This window comes from Dryas octopetala, chromosome 9 (genome assembly GCF_963921425.1).
Source record: "Dryas octopetala chromosome 9, drDryOcto1.1, whole genome shotgun sequence".
Taxonomy (NCBI): Eukaryota; Viridiplantae; Streptophyta; class Magnoliopsida; order Rosales; family Rosaceae; genus Dryas; species Dryas octopetala.
Genome location: NC_141374.1, coordinates 13,285,199 through 13,298,089, shown reverse-complemented (window position 1 = coordinate 13,298,089; position 12,891 = coordinate 13,285,199). Strand labels below are relative to the sequence as shown.

The window sequence follows — 12,891 nt, the reverse complement described above, 5'->3', positions numbered from 1 at the left end:
CGCAGCTGCGCATCCGTTCGACACTGGCCCGCCGAAAATGTCACACTCGTTCGGCAGGCATCCGCCGAACGATGTGAGTGTTGTTCGGTAGGTACCCACCGAACATCAAGGACCCGTTCGGCAAGTGCCCGCCGAACCAGCTACTCGGAGAGAGAGAGAGAGAGAGAGAGAGAGAGAGAGAGAGAGAAGGGCACGCCGGTGGTTGGAAGCCGCTGGGGTGGTCGGGGCTGGGTTGGGGTGAGAAGGGGCGGGGCTGGGGTGGTCGGGCCTGGGTTGGGGTGGGCTGGGGCGGGGCTGGGGTGGTCGGCAGAGATGGTAGAGAGAGGGAGAATGGTGGTGGGCGTGGCTGTGCAAGCTTGAGAAAGATGGAGGGGCTGGCTGGAGAAGAAGAAGAAAAAAAAAAAAAAAACAGGGGGAGGGGGGTGTGAACGTGAGAAAAAATAGAGGGGGGGGGATGGGAATGGGGTGTGTGGGTGTGTGGGTGAGGGGAGGGTTAAAGTGGTATTTTTCTTGAGGCTTTTTTTTTTTTTCAAAAGGGGTGTGCAAAAAGAAAAAAGAGGGTGTGCAAATAGCAGCCCTCTTTCTTAATGCATATGTAAGTTGGGGGAAAAAAAAGTCAAGCAACATTTTTCGAAGAATAGTATGTAAACCTCAATGTAAGCATGCCGTATAAGTTGAAAAGGAAAAATTTAGATTTATTTGCATAGCATGATGTTGTTCAGCATTAAAAAACAAGATAGTCATATAAACGTTTCAGATTGGAAAGTTCCCAACTTTCCCTATCAAAAAGCAATATTAAGCATGGGAATGAAGTTGTTATTTTATTCATTTGATTAAACAACTTGAAATATTAAAAAAAAAAAAACACAGCTTGAAATATTTAACTATAATAGAAATGCTATGATGGGGGTAGAAATTTGATTCATTTTAGGTCTACATCTTATGGTGTTTGGAAAAAAAGAAAAAGAAAAACCACTAATTTGATAATCTAATTAATGATTTAATGGGATGCATGCAGCATGTCATTCGGTCATTCCCATAGTTTTTCGTTTTAAAAAAGATAAAATAAAAAATAAATAAATTTTCGGATAAAACAAGAAATCTGGCCTAGAAATTCAAAAACATTATTCCCAAAATATCGGGGTTGTCTGAAAATTACCAATTAATTAGCAACAGAGATTCAAAAATGAGAAAATTTACCAAAGGGCAAAGGCAAACGGCGGGGGAGGTCCGTCCCAGCCGTCCCATATACTGACCGGTCCACGTGTCAACATCCCCATCACCTTCCACCACCCCGACACGTCAGCACCCCAACTCTCTCTCTCATCACAATTCACAAGCCAGTTCTGTTCCTGAGTTCTCTTTTCAGTCTCGCTTTTTATTTCTATACCGCTTCTCATGGCGGTCAACGAGTCCATATACATATAATACCATCGAAACGCAGCGCGCGTAGGCTCAAAACGCACACAGACAGTCTGTCAGACTCGGATAGAGCCAAAGCACAAGTCCTCGCTCTAGTCGCTTCTTCTTCTTCTTCTTCTCCGAGAGTGGTATGGGGAGGATGGGAGGTAATACCAGAACTCACTCGGCCAACCCCAGCGACTACAAGCTTCTAGAAGAGGTCGGCTATGGCGCCAGCGCCACAGTTTTCAGAGCGATCTATCTCCCTTTCAATGAAGTCGTCGCTGTCAAGTGCTTGGATCTCGATCGCTGCAATAGCAATTTCGTCAGTTTCTTATTTATTCTTATTACTCGAATATCTCAGTTTTGTTTTCTGTAATAAATTTTGGGAATCATTTTTGGTTCTTTGGTTATTGAGTGAAGCTAGATTTAAGGTGAGCATGAGATCCTTGCTTTGGTTTGAGATTGGACTTCAATTTGTGAACTTGATTGGCATGGTTGGTGATTATATGTGCTTGCGTTAGGACTTTGATTTTGATTTAATGCTTGATTTGTGAGTCTGAAATTAGTACAAATGCCATTGAATTGGGTCGGATTTAATTTGGCTGAGTATATGCCTCAGATCCTCAACTGTCTTATACAAATGCTATTTTATATTTGTTGCTGAAATGATTCTTTGAAATGAATATTGTTAAAGAAAACCCATGTTCTACTGTTTCAATACTACAGTTAATTCAAAACCCATTATCTGATATACTATGTTTATGTTCTTCTGTAGGATGATATACGCAGGGAGGCACAGACAATGCACTTGATAGATCATCCAAATGTCGTGAGAGCGTATTGTTCATTCGTAGTTGAACGAAACCTTTGGGTGATCATGCCATTCATGGCTGAGGGTTCTTGTTTGCACCTCATGAAAATCGCATATCCGGATGGGTTTGAAGAGTCTGCGATTGGTTCTATCCTTAAGGAGACACTTAAGGCTTTGGTTTACCTTCATAAACAAGGTCATATTCATCGAGATGTTAAGGTTGGTTTCATTCACTGGTAACTGTTCTTTCTGTTTGTTTATCATATCTTTGTTCGGAGGATCTCACTTTTAGTTTGTGTTAATATTATGTATGCAGGCTGGAAACATACTACTTGATACTAATGGGGTGGTGAAGCTTGCTGACTTTGGTGTTTCAGCTTGCATGTTTGACGCAGGTGATAGACAACGTTCAAGAAATACTTTTGTAGGAACACCATGCTGGTAAGTTTTAATTTCACAGAAATTATTACTTAATCCCTGATTCGGTGCTCCATGTTATGCTAATTGATTTGCTATCCATGAATTTGGGATTCCACTTGTTTCTGCTTTCCAGGATGGCACCGGAGGTATTACAACCAGGAAGTGGATACAATTCCAAGTGAGTTTTATTTGATGTAGTAACTTAAAAATATATTTTAAGGAGTTGGGAGTTTCCCCTCCTTTACAAGCCATGGCACCAGGCTTGTGATATTTGCGACTTAAGAGTTGTCATCTCCTCATCAGGGGGATAGAGAAGTAGGCTTTGAGTTAACATGCAGGATGTCATAACAAGAGCATCAGAGCTTTTTATAACAGATTTTTTGTTCCTTCACAGCTGTTGCTGTGCCGTACATATTGAGCTGATAACTAGATAAGAATACATACAAGCTTCTGTTTTGTGAAACATGTTAGATCTATACATATGTGTTCATGCACATGCCACATAATAGATAGTATTAAGACGTATTACCCCTATATAAGGGGCTAGGGAGGCTCCCTGTACGGCCCTATTTCCACATCATCTAAGCTTCTCATAATAACCAGAAGAAGTCACATTATTCTTGCAACTGGTCATTGTATTATCTGCTTAAAAAAACTAACTTCGTCACTTGATTTGCTGAGCAAATGATAAGTTCTGTTCTGTAATTTATAATTCAAAAGAAGCTCCTATATGCTTATTTTCTTAGTTCTCTGTTGTATGATTCCTGTAAAGTTCTGTTCTGTAATTTATAATTCAAAAGAAGCTCCTATATGCTTATTTTCTTAGTTCTCTGTTGGATGATTCCTGTACAGGGCTGACATTTGGTCATTTGGTATAACGGCATTGGAGTTGGCCCATGGTCATGCACCATTTTCAAAATACCCTCCAATGAAGGTACTTAATTCTTTTACAAGGGTGTTTAACTAGAATGTATACAAATACATGGTAGTGCTTCTTTAAAACCTCTGACATATCAAACTCTCTTTGTATGTTCTCATAGGTTCTCCTCATGACCATACAGAATGCCCCTCCGGGACTGGATTATGATCGTGATAAGAAGTTCTCTAAGGTATTGGTTTTCTTTCTAGATGGAGAGTTATATTGACGCATACATGTGTTTAATGTATGTAAAGCATATATTAGTGCATTGTGTATCATTAATTGGTATGTAAGTGGTCAAAGGCTTCAACTGTAGTTGCTTCTTTATATTGTATTTTGCTTAGGGAATAATATTCTAATTAGAGGATTTCCAGTCGTGATCAGTCTTTTAAAGAGATGGTTGCAATGTGCCTGGTAAAAGATCAAACAAAGAGGCCAACAGCAGAGAAATTGTTAAAACACTCCTTTTTCAAGCATGCAAAACCTCCAGAGCTTTGTGTAAAGAAATTGTTTGCAGACTTGCCGCCACTTTGGAATCGTGTAAAGGCCCTCCAGGTTAGCTGTCATACTGTTTTTATATCGCTTCCTTGCTTCCACACGTGTTAGAATACTAAATTTATGAACTGCTAAGATATTACGATATTGCAGATTAAAGATGCAGCACAACTGGCGTCGAAGAAAATGCCTTCAGCTGAGCAAGAGGCAATATCACAGGTATGAGACGTCTCTTGAAGCTGTTATTTTTTACATAATCTTGAGTTAAACATGGTCAAAGGATCATACATTCAGAGCTCAGTCATGTAAACTTGATAGCTAATTTGTGTTTTACAATTTCTTTTTCTCTAATCTTTAGTGGTGTCATCTTGTATTCCCTTGATCAGAGTGAGTACCATAGAGGAGTTAGTGCTTGGCACTTTGACATTGAGGATTTAAAAGCTCAAGCATCCCTGGTATGCCACATATTATTATTTAGCAAACTGTGAGCATGTTTCATATATGGGTGGTATCTCTAGGTGGTAGTTTGCTTGTTTGGCTTTATTAATTAGTAAACCTGAATTAATTTCTTTCATTTTTCTTCTAGGAGCGAGACGACGATGATATTGCAGAAATGATGGATGATGATGAAAAATTAAATTCTGTTGTTCGTTATAAGGTCATTAATTTGAAATCTGTTGGTTTTTCCTTTTAGAACTATATTCTTATGCAGAATAATGATTTCTTGTTTATTGCTAGCAGAATGCAACTGATTGCCAATCACGTTTGGGGAAGTTGAATGAAAATAGTGAACCACCACCTTGGACTGATTACAAAGGAGAAATAAATGGTGATGAATCACAACAGGTTGAATGCTTGAACAACAAAGGCAAGGTTCTTGAAAGTAATTTATTGGAATCTGATGACCAACAGAAAATGAGCTGGAAGAAAAATGGATCAAGCTCTGAGGCAACAGCGTCTACATCAGAAAAAGACATGGTACAGGCCAAGACTAAAACTGTGAGAAGTCGTCAAACACAGAGTGGCCCACTCATGCCTGGTGCTGTGCTTAGTCATTCATTTTCGGAAAGGGGACGCATCTTTGAAAGGTTTGTCGTGGTTGAGTAATGCTCCAGAATTTGAGCTATGGTTTCATCTCTCTCTCTCTCTCTCTTTCTCTCCTATGGGATAAGTGGCTAATGCTTTTTTATTTTTAGGAGTGAGAATGAACATCAACCAATAATTGACAAAGCTAAATGTGAAGCACGGCGAACACCAAGCTTTAGTGGTCCACTGATGCTTCCAAACCGAGCTTCAGCAAACAGTTTATCAGCTCCTATAAAGTCTTCTGGAGGTAATGAGAATGTTCATTATGCTTTAAAGATAATCATCAACAATGCAATTATTTATTCTGCCACGAGTACTATTAGCTCGGAATTCTTGTAGCACTAAGTGTTTTACTTGTTATAGGATTTAGAGATTCTTTGGATGACAAGTCAAAGGCTAATTTGGTTCAAATTAAAGGGCGGTTCTCAGTGACATCAGAAAATTTAGATCTTGTAAAGGTAAGGCTCTATTCTTATGGTGTGTTTATTATGTTTTAACAATCACTAACTTAAAAAAATTGCAATAGGATATTCCATCAAGTACAGTACCTCGGCGATCTTCACAGGTAGGTGGCGGTATTTGCTTAACTGTTTCCCAAGTAAATTTGTTTAGCTTTCTATTTCTAATTCATGTTCTGTTTTGTTATTTTAGGGATCACCTCTAAGAAAGTCTGCTAGCGTTGGTGATTGGGTATTTGATTCCAAGCATATGGTTCGTGTTGTAATCTCTCTCTCTCTCTACACACACATTGAGCATGAAATTTTTTCTTCCCAATTATTGGATCGAAGTCCAATGCCTGACATTTGTTGAAAAAAAGAAAAATACTTTGTCGAGCTTTGAATATCATTTTCAATATATACATGTTACTTTCTAGTTTTTACTATGACAACATGTAGAAGATTGAGTCACTAATTTTTTCACTGTGGTAGCTTGAAATTTTATTTGCCCTCCCATTTATGTCATTTCATTCTTTATGTTTTCAGCCTGCTACTCCGTCCCCCAAGGAGATCAACAACAGCAACATACCTGCATCACTTCTCCTGCCTCACCTTCAGAATCTTTTTCAGCAGACATCAATTCAACAGGTAAAGTGAAAATTTGGTCCGGCATACATGGTGCATTTTTTACTTTTGAATTTCTGAAGCTAAAAAGGTTCTTGGTTATAATTTCTATTAATTACAGGATATTATTATGAACTTGCTGAGTAGCTTGCAACCAGCTGAGGCAGTAGATGGTGAGTGGAATATCTATAATTGTATGATACTTGATATTTGTTATTTTAGTAAAGAGGTGTCGGACCAGTTAGTAAGCTACTCCAATTTTGTTTCAGCTACTCAAAATGGAAAGTTGCCTCCACTGCCCCGCAGTTCAGAGAACAATGGAAGTGTAAGTATGCTTTGTTTTTTCTTAAATGTTCTTCTTATATGAATGTGACTATTATCATGGGAATGATACAATTTTCCTTCTCAACAGCTTCTATTGGTTTTTTTTCGAATTATGAATTACTTGACTTTAGTTGGAAGAATTCCATCAACTTTTACTGGTTGATAAAAAACTTCCCTCAACTTTGACTGACGTGTTGTTAGATTAGTTTATTTTGGATCAGTCTTTTGCTTACTAGATCAATTATTGTTGATACATATTTGTTGGGAATATTATGGTGGTGACCTTACTCTATTGCATTGAGTTTTAAATTTTCTACTTGATGGGTCATGTAATGTGGAAAGCCATCCGTCTTTTATTTAGACACATTTTTCTTTAGTTCATTAAAAACTAAATTGGACCGATATATATCATCATCAGTCATTAGCTTTATAGACTTCATCATGTTCTCTAATTTGTCCAATCAACAGGTTGACACCGCAGTTTCTGAGAGGGAGCGTTTACTGCTCATCAAGATCACAGAGCTTCAAGCTAGGTTAGTCATCTTAAATCTATATTGAGTACCTTTGAAGTCCTTTTCTGTTTTTTATTTTTGTCCTGTTTTCTTATAAGTTGTCTAATGCTCTACAGGATGAACAACTTGAATGATGATCTGACTGCTGAAAAGATGAGACACATTCAAGTGAGTTTCCCAAGGGTTCATAATTACAATATTCTTATTTAATTCTGAATTTGTTTCCATTAACGAGTTGGTTATCGCTTGACAGTTGCAACAACAGCTAAATGCTGTATCTGGGCAGGAAGAAAATGGAGACACAAGATAAGGGAGGGGTGCACGAGAACCCAAAGTTGTGATTAGTGTAAAGTGAATCCACCATGTACATTCAGCCGGGGACGAGCTGCAAATCGTGCAGAATGTGTTGTCCAACAAAATTTTTCTCTTCACTGAAGAGGAATCGTTTATGGCTGCTGTTAGAAGCAGAGATGCATGCAGAGGGTAGCATTGATGTTCCTGGATCTCTTCTTCCACTGTATCTAATAAGTTGGTTCCCTCAGAGAATTTCAGCCACCTAAAGACGCGGAATGAATAAGTGAGTTTATGGATTCCCCAGGATGTGATTTATCTTGTTCAAAGATGGAAATTATTAGCTCCAACTCCCTGTAGTGATCTAACTCCTGGGCTGGCGGTCAAATTTGTTCTATAGTTATAGAGGCTTGTAGCCATCAGAAGGAAAGAAGTTATATTTATAAATAGGAGTGTATTTGTTATATATATTTGTAATGTTAAAACATATAGTATCGCATCATTATTTTTGTCAAAAACAGATTTGAGAGCTTGTATATGATGGCGGTAACAAATGTTGTTTCTTATTTCATTAATGCTAATTATGCTACTCCTATTCCTATAATATGCTTCTCCAAAAGCTTTTACTTTTAGTTTTGATTTTTGAATGAGTTAAGGATTTCATATTTGTGTACCGAATTTGGATTTTAAATAATGTGTAGTTACTAGTTAGTATTGAACCCTAAAAGTTGAGGTACATTCCATTTTTATAAAGTGTTACATATTGAAAAATGAGTAGGGTTGATGTGGCATGAATGAAGACTCATTTGGTGGATGGAACAAGCTAAACGACGTGTCGTATGAAACAAATTAGAAAGAATTAGGAAAAGAAAAAGGTCGTGGATTGGTACGTGGAGGCGGTCGGACTTAGGTGGGTGTGCATAGCAGAGCTCCGATTACATTGGCAGTGAACGCATGTGAGGTCCTTCTCAGCCAAGCCATGGTGTCAATCCACTGCTCTTCCACTCTCAACGCTCTGAAACCTCCTCCTCCTCTTCCTTCTCAGCTCTCCAACCTTATTAAACCCTCTTTCCTCCACAACAAGAGGAAGATCGCCAAACACAAAACGTGTAGAGCCCAGTTCTCGCAAGACGCGCCCTTCGCTGCAGCCATCGGGGCCTGCATGCTCTCTTCGCTGGTGCTTCCGGTCAGCTCGGGTGGTTCAGACGATGATGCTGATGGTGGCTCGGCCATTGATTCCACCGATGCCAGGTTTGCAGTTATGGGCATCGTCAGCTTCATTCCCTACTTCAATTGGCTGGTAAAGTAAAACCCCATTTCTGAACTTCTTGTTTGTTATTTTATGTTTTTATTTATTGGGTTCTTTTTTATTTTTGTTGGGTTGGAAACTTGGAATTGTAGAGTTGGATTTTTGCGTGGTTGGATACTGGGAAAAGGCGATATGCGGTGTATGCGCTTGTGTACTTGGCTCCCTACCTGAGGTTTCAATCTCATATCCTTAATTCACACTGCACTGTCTTCTTACTTTGTTTCCTTTATAATTGCTCTACTTCTGATCCAAGACCTATATACTTGAGCAATTGGATACTTGAGCTTATGCTTATCGTTTTGATTTTGTGGGCAATGTAGAAAATTTGTCCTACCAATGAACATCAAATTATTGAGCTTGATGATTTGAAATAGTTGATAATCCTGAGTAGTGATATGTAGAAGACTTTTTATGAGTTTTGATATTTATATCTGTGATTCTTGGCACTAATGCAATTGCTTAACTTTACTGTGATCTGTTAGATCGAATTTGTCATTGTCTCCTGAGGAGAGTTGGCTGCCCATTGCTAGCATTGTTTTCTGTATCATTCATGTCCAGGTACAAGTCCTCTCAATTATTCTTTCTACTTGCTTCAATCTGTATACTTTGGTGGGGTGCACTAGAATGTGTATGTTTTATGTTCTTACAGAAACTCCTTACAAGTAAATACTTTGTCACTCATGTAAAGGAAATATATTGCTAAGCTACATGGAGAAACTATAAGCGGTCATGTAACTTCTTTTTCGTTGGTGGGTTGTTTGTGCCAACTCTAGACCAATGGTTTTTGAGGCGTTTTGTTGTGAGTTCATTCAATTGTTTGTACATCATGAAATCTTATTCTTGTGATTCCACATATTTCCACTTGCAGCTGGAAGCAAGTATTAGGAATGGCGACCTTCAGGGCTTTCAATTCTTTAGTGAGGCTGCAAAGCATATTTCATCATCGACTACAAAGAAAGATCATCTGAGTGGGCATCAAGGAATCTCTGAGGAGGTATCAAACTGCTTAGGGTCCATAGAAGTTTTTAACTATGCTACATTGCTTTTGTGTCCTTGTCTGACAAAGGCTTTAATCGCTTTAATAGAATCTGAAGGGGAGGAAAAGAGAAGATAAGAAACTGCCATCCAGTGAAGAAGAATCGAGAAACGACATTGGGAGTTGGGGAGTTCCCAGACAAGATCGTGAACCCTTGAAAGAAGATTGGGATGACAATGAAAGAAGGAAAAACTAGGTGGTTTGAATTGTATGCAATCTATTTGAGTTGCAGAATGTGGTTGTTGTGCCCCAAGCAAAAAATATTATGAATGTTGATAGTGTCTTCTCTGTAATCAAGATGACCATGAGTGCAAGCTTATTGCATGAGAGAGAGCAAAATTGGTGTATTGACGGATCATTTGAGGAGCAAAATTGGTGAACAAATTTAGTGATTAGCATTGTTGTAAAGTTAATCTTAGATACTAAGGTAGTAACTAGTAAAATTGTTTATTGATTTGATTATTTCGTTTGAGGAATGAGGAATGAAAGTAAGACGCACAATAACACCATCAATAAATAGTCATTTTATATATCATCGACATTTGAAATAAAATCACATTGATAGGAAGAATATATTTAAGCTGATATTTGAAGGATGAGATTGTCAATTCTTTGAAAGGGGTAATATTGATTTTGACCACACATCTACCTTGTGGGGATACACAGGTGAAACCTCCTTGAGCTCTGCAAGCAGGCAGCGGGCATCCCATGTTCCTCTCAAGGAGTTCATAGACGATGAGAAGAATGAGAACCCATCTTTAATACACCAATCACCTTGTACTCTTTACTAATTACATGAGCTCATGGAGTCTATCATGAGAGAGAAGATGGTGGACCTCATCAGCTCATGTGATTGGTGATGAATACAAAGTAAGTACTCAAAATTGAGTACCCAAGTATTTTCCTTTCCAAAATATAAGCTTTCTCAGTTTACAATTCATAAACTCCTACATGGTCTCAAAAACAAGAGCCGAAATCAACAATTCGTGTCTTACACAATGTGAATAGCTTTATGATCATAACAAGCCTGCTTGAAATCAAACCACATTGTTCACCGAGTATTTTGTGATTGAATGTGGGTTAGTAAACATACTGCGATTATGATACAAAGTAATTGTATTTTTCCTAGTATAAACACCTTGGCTTAAATGGAACATCACCTAGAATTGGATCCTGAAACAGACTTCTTGACAGGAAAAGGACTTAAGAGCCTTGTCTTAAAACAATAGTCCAGAGCAACAGCAGCAGAAAGAAAAATAAAGAGATTCTGAGATACATACACTGCACCATCAAAAGCATGTGACAAGAAGCTATCAGCATTTAGTTCCAGAGGTTGTCCACCATCCAGCGTAGCAAGACCTGCAAGGCCAGTTCATTTTCATTTCAAACCTAAACTATGCACTATACAATGTCCCCAGTTATAAGTTTTGGTAATTCACATAAACAGTACCTTTGACAAAGCCAAAAGCTGCAGGTGCTCCTGTCTTAAGCTGAAGATTGTCCAAGTCTCTTCGGATTGTGTATCGAAAGGTAACTCCAAATAGTGCACAGCTAACAAAGGTGATTGCCAGAGGGAGTATCAGCTGAGAACTGCTGGCCACCTGAGTGAAGGAGAAGGGCAGTCCAGCAAAGGTGCCAACAAGCGCAGAGACAGAAGCTGCTTTTATGGATTCCCATCTCTCTTCTTCCCTGTCAATTTCCCCATTTTCAGTCTCTGCAGCATCACCAAGTCCATTCCCATCTTGTGAGAGGGCACGTTCAGCTTCCTCAACCATGGCTTTTGCCTCTGATATCTCCTTTTGACATTCTGCAATCTTTAATGCGCACATAGTCTATTATCATTAGCAGCACCAGATGCTCAGTCAACATGAACACATAACTTGTCATCATATTTGAACAAAATTAACTTGTTCCAGGAACAGCCATGTGTAAGCAATATATGGTATGTTGAGTGTACAGAGAACCAATTATAATTAGCAACAAAATGTCTTAATAGCACACAACAAGGAATCAAATGAACACACTTCGTCTAATAGAGCATAGTTAAATATCAATGATTTTAACAAATAACACTGACCATTTTCAGCAACAACAATAACAACAAACAAAATGGGGGCTAAATTAGAAAGTGGAAGAAGGCATCTAAAACCAAAACCCAACTCAGAAACGACCCCACAAAAAGCATATCAAAATGGGAATTGGGGAGAGTGAGAACCTCAGAAGCCCTGCTCTCAAGTTGGTTAATGTAATCCCTCACAAGCTTAGCCTCAAGTTCCTGTTTCTCAATCTCAGCAAGCTCTCTTTTAGCCATCTCTACCCTCTGGGTCGCCTTTTCCAACCCATCAAGCAAACCCCTGTTCTCTTCTCTGTTCAAGAGCTCCTCCACTTGCTCCCCCACAATGCCACTCAGTGCGTCCTTCAAGCTACCGCCGCTCTCTTCAGAGGGGCTGGTCGAGCATTTCACTATAAGGGGTCGAGATGTTGAAGAAGAAGAAGAAGCTCTGTGAAAGACTCTAGAGCAGGTTTTTGATCCTACGACGAGCTTCCCTGGTAAGAGAGATATGGCGTTTGTGGAGGGAACCCAAGTGAGCTTGATGACTAAGGGCATGGTGGTCACTGAGTTTGGAGGATTTTGTTATCCTATTTAAAAGGGTCAAAACCCAAATGTTTCAACTTCGGTAAAAAATTATCAATTTTCAAACTTTTCCATACTCTTTTGGTTATTTATAGTAATGCCTCCAAATTATCGCTCCTGTCCCACGTTATCTACCAAACATTATATTGTCTTGTTTTGCCTCTCGAATTGTAATTCCATGTCTGACATTAATCTTGAAGGGGGCATCTATGTCGATGGAATATTGCTCCAATTAACAGTTTTTATTATTGAATTTGATTTTTTTCAAACTTGTACTGATAAAATCATAAAAATACTCTTCTAATTTGTTTTCATTTATACAGGCTCATTAAAGTACGGACGTCTACATGTTTGGATCCAATTCCGAGTGTTCGACCATTAAAAAAATATGTTATTAAAGATTCGATAACACAATTGTATGTTCGTTCATCCGGACCTGATCGAATCTGTTATTTATAAATCACAAGTCACGACAATATGGTAGATGAGAAATTTAACTAAACTAGGGCTAACATATCGGAGTAGAGCGACACACAAATTAAAGTTTGGATGCAAAAACAAAGTGAGATAAAATAAAATTTTTAGGGA

General features: G+C 38.6%; 3 protein-coding genes across 4 annotated transcripts; 2 read left to right on the top strand and 1 right to left on the bottom strand.

Moving 5' to 3' along the window:
• The first annotated feature begins 586 nt into the window (after nt 1-586).
• Nucleotides 587-7,927, top strand: LOC147274340 (uncharacterized). 2 transcript variants are annotated; one of them, XM_086256564.1, is made up of 21 exons: nt 587-1,726; nt 2,180-2,434; nt 2,532-2,656; nt 2,769-2,813; nt 3,488-3,569; nt 3,676-3,744; nt 3,939-4,109; nt 4,203-4,268; nt 4,436-4,504; nt 4,636-4,707; nt 4,791-5,137; nt 5,246-5,382; nt 5,499-5,593; nt 5,662-5,700; nt 5,787-5,846; nt 6,119-6,220; nt 6,318-6,369; nt 6,466-6,521; nt 6,989-7,053; nt 7,149-7,200; nt 7,286-7,927. In XM_086256564.1, the coding sequence occupies exons 1-21, from the start codon at nt 1,553-1,555 to the stop codon at nt 7,340-7,342; spliced, it is 2,190 nt and encodes a 729-aa protein (XP_086112690.1). In that variant the 5' UTR covers nt 587-1,552; the 3' UTR covers nt 7,343-7,927. The 2 variants fall into 2 exon arrangements, with proteins under 2 accessions (XP_086112690.1, XP_086112691.1); XM_086256565.1 differs by lacking the exon at nt 5,662-5,700.
• Nucleotides 7,928-8,188: 261 nt separating this feature from the next.
• On the top strand, nt 8,189-10,459 carry LOC147274339 (zinc finger matrin-type protein). Its single transcript, XM_086256294.1, has 5 exons — nt 8,189-8,623; nt 8,725-8,804; nt 9,115-9,190; nt 9,501-9,626; nt 9,718-10,459. The coding sequence occupies exons 1-5, from the start codon at nt 8,303-8,305 to the stop codon at nt 9,862-9,864; spliced, it is 750 nt and encodes a 249-aa protein (XP_086112420.1). The 5' UTR covers nt 8,189-8,302; the 3' UTR covers nt 9,865-10,459.
• A 185-nt stretch (nt 10,460-10,644) lies between these two features.
• LOC147274338 (homer protein) lies at nt 10,645-12,302 on the bottom strand. The gene is made up of 3 exons (XM_086256293.1): nt 11,884-12,302; nt 11,119-11,482; nt 10,645-11,027 (listed from the first exon to the last, which is right to left on the bottom strand). The coding sequence occupies exons 1-3, from the start codon at nt 12,274-12,276 to the stop codon at nt 10,825-10,827; spliced, it is 960 nt and encodes a 319-aa protein (XP_086112419.1). The 5' UTR covers nt 12,277-12,302; the 3' UTR covers nt 10,645-10,824.
• Nucleotides 12,303-12,891: the final 589 nt, after the last annotated feature.